The sequence below is a fragment of the Catharus ustulatus genome, chromosome 14 (genome assembly GCF_009819885.2).
Source record: "Catharus ustulatus isolate bCatUst1 chromosome 14, bCatUst1.pri.v2, whole genome shotgun sequence".
NCBI lineage: Eukaryota > Metazoa > Chordata > Aves > Passeriformes > Turdidae > Catharus > Catharus ustulatus.
Window position 1 is genome coordinate 636,412 of NC_046234.1, and position 16,832 is coordinate 653,243.

Genomic DNA, 16,832 nt, shown 5'->3' on the forward strand with positions numbered 1-16,832 from the left:
CGCCCCGCCGGAGCAGCCGCCCGAGGGGCGCCGGGCCCGGGACGGGCCAGGCCGGACAGAGCGGGGCCAGAGGTACGGACAGGCCCGGAGGGAGCGAGGACAAGGCTGCAGGTACCGGGACAGGGTCGGAGAGAGCGAAGACAGGGCTGCAGGTACCGGGACAGGGTCGGAGAGAGCGAGGACAGGGCTGCAGGTACCGGGACAGGGCCAGAGCAGAGCCAGGGAGAGCTCAGAGAGCGGCAGCGCGGCCTCTACCCCTGCCGGTATGTGCGGCCGTGCCCCGGTGGGGAGGAGCACGGCCGCCGCCCCGGGAGCTCTGCTTGTGTTCCCCGCGCCGGGCAGGGACGTGCCCGTGACTGGCAGGGATCAGTGACTTCCAACTGCCAGAGGACTGACTTGGATGGGTACCGGGCTTGGATGGGTACCGGGCTTGGATGGGTACCGGGGAGGAATTCTCCCCCAGGAGGGTGGGCAGGCCCTGGCACAGGTGTCCAGGGTAGCTGTGGCAGCCTTTGGATCTCTGTCAGTGTCCCAGACCAGGCTGGACATTGGGGTTGGAGCAGCCTAGGGCAGTGCAAGGTGTCCCTGCCATGACAGGATGGGCTTTGGGGTCCCTTTTAACCCCAAACCGTTCTGTGAGTCCCCTGTGCAAAGTTCCAGCAGCCCCACAGTTCAGCCTGGGGAGGGCTCTGTGTGCTGGCTCTACTTCCTTGCCTGAAACCCTCTTTGTCATCCAGCAGCTCCAGGGTAGCTGTGGCAGCCTTTGGATCTCTGTCAGTGTCCCAGACCAGGCTGGACATTGGGGTTGGAGCAGCCTAGGGCAGTGCAAGGTGTCCCTGCCATGACAGAGGTGCCACTGGATGGGCTTTGGGGTCCCTTTTAACCCCAAACCGTTCTGTGAGTCCCCTGTGCGAAGTTCCAGCAGCCCCACAGTTCAGCCTGGGGAGGGCTCTGTGTGCTGGCTCTACTTCCTTGCCTGAAACCCTCTTTGTCATCCAGCAGCTCCAGGAGGTGCCAGAGCGGCGGCAGGAGCAGCTGATCCTTGGCACGAGGTACACACAGCTTGTTGGGTGGATAAATGAGCCTCTGGAATGGTCACTGACCTCTCTGTGGGGGAATGCCCGTGCAGGGGACAGCACAGGGATGGTGCAGCACAGGGATGGTGCAGCACAGGGATGGGATTCCCTCTGGCTGTCCCTGCTGCAGTGCTTGGGGTGGAGCTGGTGACCCTCTGGAGCTCTTTGGGTGCTCAAGGAAAACTCTCCTCTGGAGGAACCTCCAGGAATAGACAGAGTGAGAAACAGAGCAGCTGGATTTGGGAATCCTGTGATACTCTGTGTTCCTCTGGGTGCTGTGAGCTTTGGCTTGTCCAGGCTTTAAAGCTTTCCTTAATCTTGCAGCTTGTTCCTGAGGTTTTTGCAGCCAGAATTAAATGAACAATTCAGCGTTTTACAACTGTTTAGAGCAGGTGTTTGTGGAATGCACACTTTGGAATTTTCCAGGCGTTGGTGGTTCTGTTCCAGGCTTGGGGGTCTGTGGGACAGGACTGAGAGGCTGTGGGGACATGGCTGGCAGACACTACTGCTCCTCTGACTCCTGTTATTCCCACAAGGACTCAAAAACAGGGTTGTTCTTGTTTCCAAATGTTGCATGGGTACTGCTTGTGTAGAATAGAGAATTACTTTTAATTCTTTGGGGTGCAGCAGCCAAATCTTCTGGCTGTGCTGAGCTGCCCCCTTGGGGATGGCCCTCACCTGTGCACGGGGCAGGGAATGGGCTGGGGGTGTGACCTCACACCTGGCTGCACCAAAATATCTTCTGAGGTGTGGATTTGTGCTCCTGTGCCTTGCATCTACTTCACCCTCCCTTCCCCAAATCCCAGATGATTGCTTTCCCTCTGTCACCGTCCCTCATTTTTTTCTTCACTCTTTGTTGTGCAAGGTGGCACCAGCTGGATGTGGCAAGGAAGGCAAGTTGGCTCCAAAATTTCTGAGCTGGAGCATGTTCACACAGTTCTTCCATGCAGTATCCCAGTCCCTGGGTGCTGTGGGAGCTGGGATGTCTGCAGCCCCAGGCTGCCCAGACAGGTGAGGGCTGGCACTGATTGACCCTGCCACGGCCTGGTCACGCACTCACCCAGCAGGTTTGTCCAGCAGCTTGGGTCCAGGTGTGATGCAGAGGTGACAGCATGGCTGGGGGTGGTTCTGTGCATCAGCCCTTTAATTGTTCCCTCTGGGATAACAACCCACTGGTGGTGCAGCACAGCCTCACGTGCAGGTATTTGGGAGGGGCTGCAGGCCCTGGTTTTGTAGGTCACAGGGTGCTTTGGGTTGGAAGGGACCTGAAATCCCATCCAGTGCCACCCCTGCCAGGGACAGGGCCCCCAGACTGCTCCAAGCCCTGTCCAGCCTGACCTTGGACACTTCCAGGGGCAACCACAGCTTCACTGGGCACATTCCTCACCCTCACAGGGATGAATTTCTCCCCAGTATCCCACATAACCCTCTGGCAGCTGAAGCCACCATTCCTTGCTCTTTGTGGATGAATATTTGTTTTAGTTGGAGCCAGGGTGCTACAGCTGTCCCTGGAGTTTGGGGACAGGAGCAAGCCTAGCTGAGCACTTTGCTCTGACAGGGCAACTGGTGGCATTTTTGGGGTGGGATATTTCCATCATACCCCTGGTTTTCTTCTTAATAGTCCCTTTTCCTCCTCATGGCCTTTCCTCCAGAATATTTGGACCCAGAAATGTCCCAGTTTGTGCTGTTGCTGGGTGGAAGGTGAGGTTGGAATGTGTGTCCTGCTTTGGGGGGAGGTTGGAACCATCCCTGGAAATTTAATGAGCCTGGACAGTGGCTCCAGTGCTGTGCTGGCCCTGTGCTGTTGTGCCAGCCTGTTCTGCCTCAGTGCTGTGGGGTTCAGAGCAGCTGGGCTGTCATCCAGTACATTCAGGGCTGTCTTTATTCCTTGTCCTCAGGAACTTCTGTTTGTTTCTTAACCATCAGCAGGGAAGGAGAGTTTGTGGTTCAGGTCCAGAAGGTGTCTGGGAGTGAAATGAGATCCTGTGATTTGATAAGAATGTATCAGATCATCTCCATGTGGTGTGCTGAGCAGCTGGGATGGATTTTGTGGAGAGGGAGGGCTTGGGAAGGTACCTGGTCAGGTACCAGCCTGGGCTCTGCCTCTCCTCCCCTGAGCCTTCCTCTCACCTCAGGGAGGCTTTCCCAACCTGTTCTCTCCTAGCATTTTGTGCAAGTTGGGTGTTTGGTGTTCTCTTACTCCTGAAAATGCCCTGTTAAACCTGTTGTAGCCCATATTTCAGTACTGTGAAGTGGGGGTTTTTTGCCCTGCTGAGCAAGGGGCAGAGCTTAGCTCTCATCAGAGTGAGTCTGGACTGGGTTCCATGTGGTGCTGGATTTTGGGATGTGCTGAGAAGTGTCTCCTAAAAAGAACACCAAAAGGGGAAGGTGTTCTGCTGGAAGAGGTCAGCTGGATGATCACTGAGCATTGAAAGACAGATTTCCAGTTGGGACTTGATGCAAGTGTGACAGTAGACTGGACCATAAAATAGAATTGGAAATACCTGTTCAAGCCTTGCTTTTGTAGACATGATAGTCCTTAAAGCAATTAAGGGAGAAAGAAAAATGGGAAAAGAAGTGGTGGTGTTTCTGGTGAGATGGTATTTTATCAGTGGTTATTTGGCTTTTTTTTTTTTTTGTCTGGCACAGTTTTAGGCATCAACTTTCTGTGTTAGATCTGTAACAGCAGATCCTTTTCCCATTTTAATTCCAGGAAAATAACTAAACATAGCAGATATGGGAAGAATGGGATAAGTGTAAGGCCTGTGATGCAAGGTGTGGATCCTCTGTGGTGGTGAACACACAGTGTATGACCCCAGCAGAGACATTTGTAACCTGGAAAGTGGAAATGAGCTTACAAAACACTACAGAACAAACTCACAAACCAGAACTTACTTATTTGGGAAGTAGAGAATTCTCTTATTTGTTACACAGAGAAGCTGTGGCTGCCCCTGGATCCCTACAAGTGTCCAAGGCCAGGCTGGACAGGGCTTGGAGCAGTCTGGGATGGTGGAAGGTGACCCTGCCATGGCAGGGAGATGAACTTTCAGGTCACTTGCCACCCCTATCATTCTGGAATTCCATGGTTCTAGATATTAACATCTCTCCATTTGCATCCAGGCCATTTCCCAGCTGCTTTTGTGGCAGATGTGCTGGGGCTGTTCTCACACTGCTGTGAGCTGGGGTGGATCTGTGGGGCTGCACCCTGGGGACCCAGTGTTCCCCATGAAACCAGCCCAGTTTGTTCCGGCTGCTTCCCCTGGGTCATGTGCCAGTGACACTCCTGCCCTGAGGACTGGGTGGGTGCTGTGCAGGGTTTGCTGCCACCTGGGATCATCCCTTAGCAGCCACACAGGTATGTTGGGAACACAGGGTGATCCTCCCACAGGGAGCTGTGACACTTCCTGGATTCCCAAAGAGCCTGGGAATGGCTGTCGCTGTGTTTGACTGTGGAAACTGCTGTAAATAACTGGATTTAGTCTGGAAAAATGCAGCTTAGAGTCCAGTAGCAACCTCCCCTCAACTGGTCACAAACTACCTGTGAGTTTGGTCTTGGGCAGTTTCATGTTGAGCTGCTTTTAGTCAAAACATTAAGCAAAAAGGAAAGGAAGCTGGAAGGAGTTGTGAGGAAACTCCTGGGAAAAGGTGGCTGAGCTGAGATTGTGGCTTTTTAAGTGAGAACTAAAATGGTAATGACAGGAAGTTTAGGAGGGAAAAAAGGAGATTTTGCAGTGAAACTGATGGATGGGGCAGATAATTGTGAATAAGTAACCAAGACATGTTCTAGTTCTGAGTTGTGATGTACCAGTGCTCCCAGCTCAGCTGGATTTGTGTTAAGCAATGTTTATTTTGGGTTTTGGAGGGCTGGTGCTGGTTCTGAGAAGGGCTGGCAGTGCCTCTGGGCACATCTGTGCTCTCACCTTGCTCTGTAGCTGCTGATGGGGTGGTTTTGGGATGGGTGCATTGCTGTTTGAGTATCCCAGTGTCCTGGGCTGGGGGCAAAAGCTCTGTGGAGTGCTGGATTATTCCAGAAGAGGAATAAGAGGTTGTCCTGGTGTGGGAGGAAGGGAGGATGAGGGCTCTGTGTGTCTATGCATCCTGGGATGGCAGCAAATCCCACAACACCCTGTGAGGCCAAGTACCTGGGAAACCCAAAGTGCCACATGTGCTGCTCTGTACCATGGCTGGGGACATGTGTCAGCCCTCTTCCCTTGCTGGAGGGATGGCAGAGCAGAGCCTGCAGTACTGCCTCCCAGGGCCCATGTGAGCACACATCAGAGAGCAGCAGAAGAGTCCCACACAAGCCCTGAAACAATGCAGGTCTTTGTGCTCAGCCTGTGTTGGTAGAATTCCCAGCTGCTCTCAAACCTCCCATTGTTCAGGCTGGACACAGGCAGCATTCCCAGGATGTGTTTACCTGTGCTGGAGAGGTCAGCCTTGTGCCAGGGCCAGCTCAGCTCTGTGGCCCTGGCCCAGGAGGGACAGCTCCTGCAGGATCCTGCTGCTGCACTGCTGGGAGGCTGGGGGAGCACTGGTGTCCTCCGTGACCACCCTGGGAATGGAGCTGGCTTAGAATCCTGGAATGGTTTGGGCTGAAAGAGACCTTGGCCAGCTACTGCCATGGGCAGGGACACCTCCCACTATCCCAGGCTGCTCTAAGCCCTGTCCAAACTGGCCTTGAATATTCCAGGGACAGCCACAGCTTCTCTGGGCACCCTGTGCTGGGGGCTGCCCACCCTCACAGGGAGGAATTCCAACCCAATATCCCATCCAGCCCTGTCCTTTGCCAGGGTGAAGCCATTCCCTGTGTCCTGTCACTCCAGGCCCTTGGAAATTTGGTGATTTCCTCTTTACCAAAGCCAGGGCTGGCTGTGGTCACTTCAGACAGCACAGGGAACTGGAGGATAGAATGACTTGGAAAAATACCATTGTCTTGGAACTGCCTGCAGCAAGTCATGAGCTCTGCTGTCACAGCACGGGGACACAGGGCTGGACCCTCCCTGGGGTACTGATTTGGCAGCATGAGGCTTCTCAGTTCATGTCTTGAGGGTTGGAACACAACAAAATCCAAACCAGCTCTCTCAAATTCACACACAGGTGGAGTTTCAGCCTTGTGGAGTCCCTTCCTCTGCTCAGGGTGGGAAATGTAGGGATTTTTTAGTGTTGGTAGGAGCCTGTAGAGTGATGATGTTGCCCAGACAGGCTGTGGACTCCCTGTCCCTGGAGTGTCCAAGGCCAGGTTGGATGGAACTTGGAGCAACCTGGAATGGTGGAAGGTTGTCCTTGCCCATGGCAGGGGTGGGATGGGCTTTAAGGTCCCTTCAAACCCAAACCATTCCAGGACTATGAAAGCCTGACTCCCAGCCAGGCACCAGCAGTTTTGACCCGACAACTAAATGCCACATTTTTTCCTCTTTTCCATTTTTTTTTTTCCAGTTACAATTGGCTTATTCTGCATTTTTTTCCTAGTCTGTGTATCAGAGGGCCTGATACTTGTGGGATGGGATGTGCCTGAACCTCGTGGGGTTGGGGAGGAAGGAGAGCCCTGAACTGTCAAAGCTCAGCTTGGATTTGCAGATCTTTAAAGACCCCCCAGCGTTATGAACCAGGGTTTTGGTTTCCCAGAGGGAACAGCCACTAGGTGCCAAACTGGCTCCTTGTGTTCCACAGAACATTGCACAGCAGGAATGGCCCCAGAGGTGAGCTGCTTGGGATTGCTGCCTGCTCCAGGCAGGCTTCTCCTGGTGTGATGTTGAGCCTCTCCTCTGACAGGGAGGGAAAAAAAAAAATGTTGTGGGAGCTTTTTGCACGCTCTGACTGGGAAACCCTGGAGCCTATGTGCTGGAAGGGCCACCCTGACCCTGGCGTTGCCACAGCTCTCAGAGTCCCAGTCCCATCCCAAGGTGGCACTGGGACAGAGAGGCTGAGGGAGCCCATCTGCTGGATGCCACCGCGGTCTGGAACGAGGAGAACACCTTGGAATGCTCGGTGTGTGGATTGGAGATGGCAGCCAGGGTTGAGAATCCCGGCAGGTTGGCAGCGGGGCTCCGGCTTCCTGCTGCCAGCGCTGTCACTGAGTCACTTCCAGGCAGCCTGGGGACTCTGCTGGCTTCTGCTTTGCTGCTTCTCTTTGTCTGGCTGCCCTGGGGAGCAGCATACTGGAGCAGAGGCAGAGGAGGTGGATGGGAGCAGCTGGAGGAGGATGGTGTCACACGGGCCTTGGGGACAGCAGCGGCCCTGGGGTAGGTGCGGGTGCTCTGGGGGTTCTGGCAGCTCTTCCTATGAGAATTGGGGTAAATGAATAATCAGATGAGCATAAGAATGGTCTAATTTTTATTTTATTTTATTCCTTGTGCCTGGGGGAACATCACTTGCCTGTAGAGGGAGTGTTTTAGTAATAAAAAGTGTCTTAAACCTGTGTCTGGAGCTGACAGGAGAGGTGAGCATGAGTTATGCTCCTTGTGCTGCCGAGTGTTCGCTGGGCTCTGCTGGGGCTGCAAGGGACTGAGTTTGCTGCCATGGTTTTGGCGTTTAAAGCTGTAAATGAGAACCAGATGAGGGAGGGATTGAGGGGAGCAGGAAGTGCCTTACTCTGGTTTTGCTCCTCCAGCAGGGACTGTGGCTGCTTGTGCTGCAGGGACTGCTGCTTTCTGTGCAAAGCAGAGAGGTTTACATGGAATACTCGGAAGGAATTCTTCTCTGGGAGGGTGGGCAAGCCCTGGCACAGGGTGCCCAGAGCAACTGTGACTGCCCCTGGATCCCTGGCAGTGCCCAAGGCCAGGTTGGACAGGGCTTGGAGCAGCCTGGGACAGTGGGAGGTGTCCCTGCTCATGGCAGGGGTTAGAACAGGATGGACTTTAGAATCCCTCCCACCCCAGCCATTCTGGGATTCTACAAATACAGGATATTTTAACCCCTTTTCCACATATTTACGCACACTGAGTCTTGTTGGAAAACCCCTGTAAAAATATGCCATGCTGCAAACAAGCCCCAAGACACACGAGCACGGTTCCCTTAATTCTCTGCCAGGCTGAATCCCTTCCCCCAGGCTGGGAGCTGGATGAGCTGTGCTCTCTGGAAGCAGTTCACTGGAAGAGCATCACAGCACTTCAGTGCCATGGAATTATTTTCATTATTAGCTGGCAAATGCTAACTTTGAATTGCTGTGTTTCTTCTGTCTCTGTGCTCTCAGGGTGTGCAGCTGCTCACGTGCCTTCCCAAGCACCCTGCTCCCCTCAGTTCCCTCTTCCCCAGGCTCTTCTGCTGCAGTTTATTGAGAAAGCACAGCCTGAAGGTTAAGGAACGTGGTGTTCCACCGTGGAAGGCCGAGCAGAGAGCAGCCTGTGCAGTGCCAAGGCTCTCTGTGTGTGCTGGGGTGGCTGTTTCTGTGCAATAGGAAGTGTTTTCTGCAGAGTGTGGCATTCAGTTGGGAAGTGCTGGCTGGCGTTTTCCCTTCCTGGAATAGCCCTGAACTGTGCAGTTGGTTTCTCTCTGAATTCTCTGGAAGAAAGTCAGGGTTTGCCAGAGCAAAGTGCACATGGCCAGCAGTGAGTCCTGGTAGGCAACCTGGCCTGGATCAGGAGCAGTGTGGCCAGTGGGACCAGGGCAGCCTCAGGTTCAGATTGGACACCAGCAGGAATTTTTTCACAGGAAAGCTCACTAACATTGTCTATTTGTTTTGGTTTAGGATAAATTTGGGAGGAAATTTTTGAATTGTATTTTTTTTTTTTTTTTAGGAAACGGATTTACGTAGGTTTTTTTTAAATTGGTTTGGGAAGGGCTACCCAGGGAGGTTTGGAGTCCCCATCCCTGCAGGTGTCCAGGGAAGGCCTGGAGGTGGCACTCAGTGCTCTGGGCTGGGGACAGGTGGGGATCAGGCACAGTTTGGACTCGATGGTCTGGAATGATTCTGTGGTTCTGTCTTCTCATGGAGATGAAAGATTCCCACTTCCATGTGGCAAGAACTGTTTTCAAGGCTCATATCTGACTTTTCCCCCCACAATTTAGTTTATTATTATGTTTTCAGAGCTTGTGCTTTTCTAGTTCCTCTGTTGTCCTGATGTGAGCAGCTCCTTGAGATTGGTGGGTGTTGGAGCCCTGGAATGGGAGTTTTGAACTTTCTGTGCTGGCAGGCACTGACCCCCAGGAGAACACTGCATTTGACCTGAGGATTTTGGAGAAGGCTTCCAAAATTGAGTGATAGAACTGGGATTGTGGGTGTGGAGTGAATGGAAGTGTGTAATACCACAGGGTGAAAAATTTAGAATTTGAGGTCTTAGGATATAGAAATATATAGAAAGCAAGATGGAGGTTTTAGAGCAGAGGTTTCTTTCTTCTTCACCTTCTTCTTCATGGGTTTTTATGATTGGATAGAAAATTCTACATTGTGGGTCACGGGTGATTAGTTACTGGGTTAAAAGTAAAAATAATTTAGGTGTTAGTTCTTAATTAGACAGTTGGCCCTTAAAAGGCCTTGTAGGAAGAGAGCTGTGTCTCCATTTTTAGTTTGTTAACTTGAAGTGCATAGAACTCACTGTATCATAGATAAGAATTAATAAACATCTGAGTCCCAACAAGAAATTCCATCTCCTGTGTGTTCAATCCCGACCCTGGCAAGAAGAAAAAGAAGAAAAAACATGATAGGTGGGGTCCAAAATAAAAAAAAAAAAAATTGCAAACCTGTTGAGAGCATGTGTGGGGGTTATTTAATAAATCCATCAGGGTGGCTCTTGCCCTGGCTAACACTGGAATTGCAGCCTGAAATTGGGGTGACATCATTCTCCCTGTGGGAAGAGCAGTGCAGCCTGTGGGTCTCAGGTGGGCTGGAAAATGGATTTTCCTGCTTGTGCTCTAACCAGCTTCCCTTTGCTGGCAGGTTTGGAAGCTCTGGCCATGGAGCAGAAGGGCTATCGTCGGGGCAGCTTCCAGAGTGCCACCAGTGATGAGGACATGCTGGAAGTAGCTGGAGCATCCCTGGATTTCTCCATGACAGATGATGATCCACCACTGGACAGGGAGATGGGAGGTAACACCCATGAGCTCTCTCCCCTGTCTGTCTGTCCTGATGGCTCTGGATAGGATTTAATGGGAATATTTGCTGGGGGTCTGGTGTTTCCTGGCAGCAACATGAAGGATTTGTGGGATTCCATCCCTGTCTGTGTGGCTCCTGGGCTGTGGCATGAACATTATCCTCTGACTTCAGGAGACTCCTCCCTGGAGTTTTCCAAAGCAGCTGCTGTGGAGAGGAACTGGCAGTGGCAGGAGGGAGGGATGTCCATGGAGTTGCAGCACTGAGCCGTTCCTGAGGGTTATGATGTGAGCATAGACTGTCCCCTCTCTCCCCTTCTTGCTTATCTGTAATTTTGGAGGTTTTCCATCCTGAAGAGGATTTCTGTGTGTGGCAACAGGGAGGATTTGGTGCTTCCCATGCCATGCCTTGTCTGGCCAAAGGGTCTGCTCTTCCTCCTCGAGTCTGAGCAGTGAAATTCATGGAGAAGGGATGAATGCACGTGGATCTGCTGAACCCCAAGGCGTGCCTCCCCTGGATGAGGATCTCTCTGTTGACGGGTCCTCAGGGGAGGTGACACTGAAGTAAAAGAGGAAATTGTGAAGGGGAAAGAGCTCCTTGCCCAAATGCCAGTTTCAGTTCTCCCTGTGAACTTCCCCTGCTGACTTCAGAAGCTGGCTGGCATGTGTTGGGGTGCCAGGTGTGAAACCTGAAGCTGTGGGGGCCTAGCTGGGAGGTGGTGGCAGAGGTTCTCTCCTCCTTTCAGAGGGAGACTCAGAAGTGTTTCAGTGGTGGAAGGTCTTCTTTTCTCTGTGGCTGTGAAGCTGGGATGGGTTTGAACCAAGAGAGGGAAGATTGAGGTTAGATTTAAGGAATTCTTCCCTGGGAGGGTGGGCAGGGCTGGCACAGGTGCCCAGAGCAGCTGTGGCTGCCCCTGGATCCCTGGCAGTGTCCCAGACCAGGTTGGACATTGGGTTTGGAGCAGCCTGGGACAGTGCAAGGTGTCCCTGCCATGGCAGGGGTGGCATGGGATGAGCTTTAAGTCCCTTGCAACCCAAACCCACCCATGATCAGAGGTCTGAGTGCCCAGTTTACCCTGAATATTCCTGGTGCTTATGAGCACAAACAGGATTTAGCAGCGAGTTATTCTCTATATTAAGTTAAAAATTAAATTGCAGTTGAAGTGGGAGCCTTGAGCTGGCTCATCTCCCCTGCTTTCTTCACTGCCTTCCTCCTTGACCTCAGACACAACCCGGGAGCTTTTATCAGTGAGACCAAAGTCAATGTACGGAGTGTGCAGAGTTTCAGCCTCCCAGACAATGCTTGAGTGACAAGTTATCACCAGCAAATTGGAGCCCGAGGAACTTAATCACCAGCCCCTTTGAGCTCTGTGTGCACTGAATAAAGAGAGATAAAGGCTACTCGTGGGGCTCACGTTGGGAGAGCCTTTGAAGTCTGACTGTGCCCAGAGGACAAAAGGAAAATCCAGTGCCTGCCTGCTGGAAAGACAGTGAGCAAAGAGCGTTGCTGGGAGTTGTTCAGCCAGGAAAATGTCAGCTGGGTGGGAAAAGAAAGGGGTTTGTCTGTCAGTACAGCAGTGACTGACCCACTGCTGGCAGGAGACTGTGATAAATTTCCTGTGCTGCATGGTGACTGGGGCAGAGCTTTGGGAATGGGCTGCAGAGCAGGGAGAGTGCCAGGTGGGAGGTGGTGAGCAGGTGCTTGTGTCTGGGTGTCCCTCCGTGGTTAGGGTCAGGTTTGGGGGATTTTTGGGGCTGGGCAGTCAGGTGAAGTAGAACCGGCCCCTAGGTTGGGGTAATGGCAGGACCAAATCCAACCTGGGGGGAGACTGGCAGGAGGGCAGCTGTGAGGGGAGGGGCTTGGGGCTGCTGGTGGGTCAGAAGCTCAACTTGCCCTGGCCATGGTGTTGGGAACCCCCTGTGCCCTGGGCTGACCCCAGCGTGGGCAGGGGAGGATTCTGCCCTGCTCCAGTGAGACCCCACTGCAGAGCTGGCCCAGCACAGGAGGGACCTGGAGCTGCTGGAGAGAGTCCAGAGGTGTCCCCATGGCAGGTGCAGACGCTGGCCCTGGTGGCAGTGTCCCCATGGCAGGTGCAGGGACTGGCTCTGGTGACAGTGTCCCCATGGTGGGTTCAGGGGCTGGCCCTGGTGACGGTGCCGGTGACGCCAGGAGCGGGGAGGGCCCAGTGCCGCTGCAGGATCAGTCAGGAGGAGGAGGAGGATGCACACAGTGCTACTGTGAGCCTGGGAATGTCCCTCGGGAGTGTCTCCCTGTGCCCGGCCATGGCACAGACAGAGCCCTGGAGCTGTTCCTGTGGGATGGGGAGTGCCTAAGCTGGGGTGAGGAGACCCTTGCAGGGAGGAGAAGGGGATGTGAGCCAAGGGGAGTGTGTCCCTGTGTGTGTGTCCCTGTGTGTGTGTCCCTGGGTCCCCATGTCCCTGTGGTGCAGTGGCTCTGCAGCCAGGGTGAGGCTGGGTGGTGAGACAGGCTGGGTGGGCTGTGGGGTTTCTGCTGTGTAATTGTTGTTTGTTCCCTGTCCCTGTGACCCCCCTGCATTTCTGGGATTTGCTGGAGCAGGGGAGCAATGGCAGAGCTCTCAGGTGTCCTGCCTGTCCCCTTGCTGCTGGCAGGACAGGACAGCCAGCAAACCAAACTATGGCTTTGTGCCTGCAACTTCAGTCTGTGCAGCCCAGCAGGGTCTGAAGTGGAGCATTAATTAACCCCTTCTGGGCAGTGATCAAAACAGAGAAATCTGTTTGAAATGAGCTGCAGCAGGGTCACTTTTCACTCTCTCGTTTGGAGATCTGGATGTTACAAACAGGGAGATCTTTGCCATCATCTTGGATGTGTTTTGGCAGGGCATCTTCCTCCTTTATTCTTCTCTGGGAATACTGGGATCCTTGATTTGCAGCAAGCTGAGGCAGGAAATATGATCTTTATAAATATTTATGGCTGTCAGCCATTTCATTGTTCTGGATTACCCCTGAAAAAAATACAAAGATGTTTTCTCATTATCATGTGTCAGATGAACGATTGTGTGTGGCTGGAGACCTCGGGATTCTCCTTAGGGAATGGAAACCCTGGTGCTGTAGGAGGGCAGACTGGGCTGAGCAGGGATCCTGGAGAGCAGGATCAGGCTCCAGCCTGCTCTGGACTGGGATCAGCCCATCCCATCTGCCAGGGGCTGTGCCTGAGGGATCCTGCAGGTGCCATTAGGGCCTTGCTGGAGTACCAGGACTTGCAGCCCCTCTGTCACTGCAACTCATTTGTGCCTCAGGGTCTGGTTCTGGTGCTCCAGGACAAGCTTTGAGCTGGGAGAGTGTTCCCAGGACAGCTCAAAGTCGATAGTCTGGGCAGTTATTCCAGGAGAGTGAGCATGGAATGTGCCTGATCTCATCTTCTTACAGAAAATGCTTCTCAGGGTGTTCTATTAGCTTGGTTAACTCTCCTTCATTAGTACTTTTCTTTAGCACAACTGCATCTTTTATCTTCAGGAAAGATTTTAGTAGATAGCAAAAAAAATGGAATAGCCAGAGAGAGGCTACTGTGTGCAGCACAGAGACAGGGATGGTTGGGGAGCTTCTGTCCCCCTCCATTCCTGTGGGGACAAAACCAGTTCCTGCTCTGGGCTGCAGGTGACTTGTTCAGGTGCCCAGGATGGTGCCAGGGAGCTCTTCTGTCCTGGGAACAGCATCAGGCAGGTGGCAGGAGGAGCTCCAGGCACTTGTGCTCCGTGTTCTTCCCTTGCTCATGTTGTTGTCAGGATGATTTATTCAAGGAGTTCTGATCCATCACATACAGAGAGCAGCATTTGGATTTCCTGTGGGGATATTTCAGTGGGGGAGTCTCTGGAAGCCTTGATACCAGTTTTGCATTTCCAAGCTTCTGGTCTCAGAAATGCTGTTAAAACCAGGGATCCCTCACAGAAAATGTGCACCATTTTCCTCCCAGTGCAGCTGGGGCTCACAGCCCAGCATTGGAAGAGCTCTGCAGAGCTCCACCTTTTTTATTTTTTCCCAAGTGAAGCGAGGAGCTGTTTTAAGTGGGTTATTCTGTGCTGGTTTTCAGTTCTGTACATGACTCATCTTGTTTTCCTGCAGCTGTGGCAGTCTGGGAGATGGTCTTCGGAAGACTTCACAGCTCTTTTCCCTTCCTGCTCCAGATGATGGGGCAGAGGGCAGCTCTTTGAATTCCTTATTTTCCTATCTGAAGACACCTTTGCCCCCATGATATCTGCAAGCTAAATATGCTCAAGTATCAGCCTTTATCTTCTGCCTGGGAGTTTTAGCCCTCCTCTTCCCCCCACCTCCCAGTTTTGACTGGATTTTGGTTTTTGCTCTTCTGTTTTTCCCTCTGAATGACTGCAAACACTCACTGTCTTCCAGAACCAGAATTCTGGGAATGTCCACCCAAGCTAGGCAATGTTTTCCATGGTCTAGAGCAGGTTGAACGGGAGGCCCAGTTTGTTTGACTATGAATACTGTTTTGAAAGTTTTGTTAACTTATTGTTACACTGAAGTAGATAAGGTACAAGTACTATGATTACTATGATGACAATTAATATATACATGCTTATTTTTTTTTAATAATGGTATAAGGTTTAGTTAACAGGTTATTTAATGATGGTTTTTTTTGTTTGGCTGAGTTCTCACCTGAGGGAGGCTGCAAGTCCCAGTTTGGTGTTTTCCCAAACCCCCATTTTGGCCCTTTGTGCTTTGCAGGCCCCATTGGATGCTTTGCTTTCTCTGTTTTCCTGCTCCCATCCATGCCTTCCTGCCTATCCACCTGGGATACCCTTAAGCTCTGTTGGAAGTCCTAAACATTCCTTTTCTCCTCTCCCATCTGCTTACCTCAAATAGCAAAATATCCTTGTGTCAAGTCCTGGATTTAGGGAAAAGGCACCATCTGGATGGTTTACTTTGCTCTAAATAGTCCTTCCAGGAACAGCCCCATCTCCAGGTGAGCTGCTGGAGCTGGGGAGGGTGTACCTGGCACAGATCACCTGGGAACCTGTGCCTGTGCTACTCAGCTCAGGGAGCACCTCAGCAGCTCTTCATTTCCACTCTGATTTTCCTCCTAAATGAATTTTTTTTTTTTTAATAAAAAGAGGGAAAAACTAAGAAATGCTCAATTTCCCCCCTTCCTCCCCCAGCAGGCTTTTCCTCATATAATGGAGGAGGGATGAATGGCACGAGCACCATGATGGATTTCCTGGAGGAGCCTCTCCCTGGTGTGGGCACCTACGAAGATTTTAACACCATAGACTGGGTGCGAGAGAAATCCAGGGATCGAGACAGGCACAGGGAGGTAAAAATTCCCCCTCCTCCTCCCTCTCACTGGCTCTGAGAGCAGGATAATTCATGTGTGACTCTTGCTGGGGTAGGAAGGCACTTCCTACAGAGCTCTGGGATTGAGGGATTGCCCTTGGGATGGGAGCTGGGAGTTCAGTTTGAGGAAAAGGAGCACCAAATCCAACATGTTGCAGTTTATTGGTTGCTACTTCTTTTCTGAAGGTTTTGATTTGTTTCAGAAGGACTTTGGAGCACACAGCCAGCCTGGTTTTCTGCTCTCACATTTGCACTGGTGAATGGTGCTCTTTCTATTGGATTTTTATTGTTTGAGAAGACTGAGTTTAGTTCTTCCAGAGTTCCTTCCCAGGACTTCACCACTCTGCAATTAAAGAAATCTGCTCAGAATGCAAGGGGGGCTTTAGCTGAAATGCTCTTGTCCCCAGCCTGTTCCTGCCTGGCTTTGTCACACGGAATAGCAGTGTTTGGAGTAACAGGGAATAACTGTCTGGATAACAGGGTATAGCAGTGCTGGACTGGAACGTTTCCCTTGGGAGAGGCAGCCAGGCACACAATGGCTGTTCTGTCACCCTTTGTGTGCCTGTCAGGGCCAGTGAGACTGACAGGCCTCAGCCATCCTGGGCACTGGGACAGGGCTGAGTCCCCTTTCCCAGTGCCACCAGTGCCTGCTTCCCAGCTGGACCCTTCCTCTCTGCTGGCATTAAATCTGTGACTCCCTCATGTCCTCGGGACTCTGGCACAGGTGCCCAGAGCAGCTGTGGCTGCCCCTGGATCCCTGCAGGAGTTCCAGACCAGGCTGGATGGGGCTTGGAGCAGCCTGGGGCAGTGAAAGGCGTCCCTGCCAGGGCAGTGGGTGGCACTGGGTGATCTTTAAGGTCCCAACCCATTCTGGGATTCCATGATCCCTGATTATTCTCCTCCCCACACCCAGAGCTGTAGGAGCAGCCACTGCCAGATGATTTTTCTCCCCCCTCAAAACAGAGTCACAGTGTTACCAAGCAGTTTTAGAGCATTTACACCACGGTGGATCAGACTTCTCAGGGATTTTTGTTTCTTTCTGCAAACCCTTTCCCAGATCACCAACAGGAGCAAGGAATCCACATGGGCACTGCTGCACAGCGTGAGCGACGCCTTCTCTGGCTGGCTCTTGATGCTCCTCGTTGGTTTGTTGGCAGGTGAGAGCAAACCTCCAGGTAAAACTAACTCCTGCACTTCAGCATCAGGATTCATTCCTCCCCCAGGCCTGGGGATCCAGCAGGATTTTGGAGTGAGGACTTGTGCTGACCCTGAGGGCACTGCTGCTACCTCATAAATTCACAGGGAATTATTTTTAAGTGCTTCGAGGCTGAATTTGTGCAAAACCAAAATACAAAACTGAGGCTGAGAGGTGTCCTGGACACTGCTCTGGGTCTACTGCTG

At 52.3% G+C, this 16,832-nt stretch overlaps 1 protein-coding gene across 10 annotated transcripts in view; it reads left to right on the plus strand.

Moving 5' to 3' along the window:
• Window positions 1-16,832, plus strand: part of LOC117002724 (H(+)/Cl(-) exchange transporter 5) — a 26,301-nt gene continuing 9,469 nt past the window's right edge. Inside the window, exons 1-5 of one of the 10 annotated variants that reach the window (XM_033072075.2) lie at window positions 23-111; window positions 1,000-1,052; window positions 9,952-10,101; window positions 15,257-15,411; window positions 16,489-16,588. In XM_033072075.2, coding sequence (XP_032927966.1) covers window positions 9,969-10,101; window positions 15,257-15,411; window positions 16,489-16,588 — 388 coding nt within the window. In that variant the 5' untranslated portion in view covers window positions 23-111; window positions 1,000-1,052; window positions 9,952-9,968. The other 9 variants (XM_033072079.2, XM_033072077.2, XM_033072076.2 and 6 more) reach the window with 9 other exon arrangements.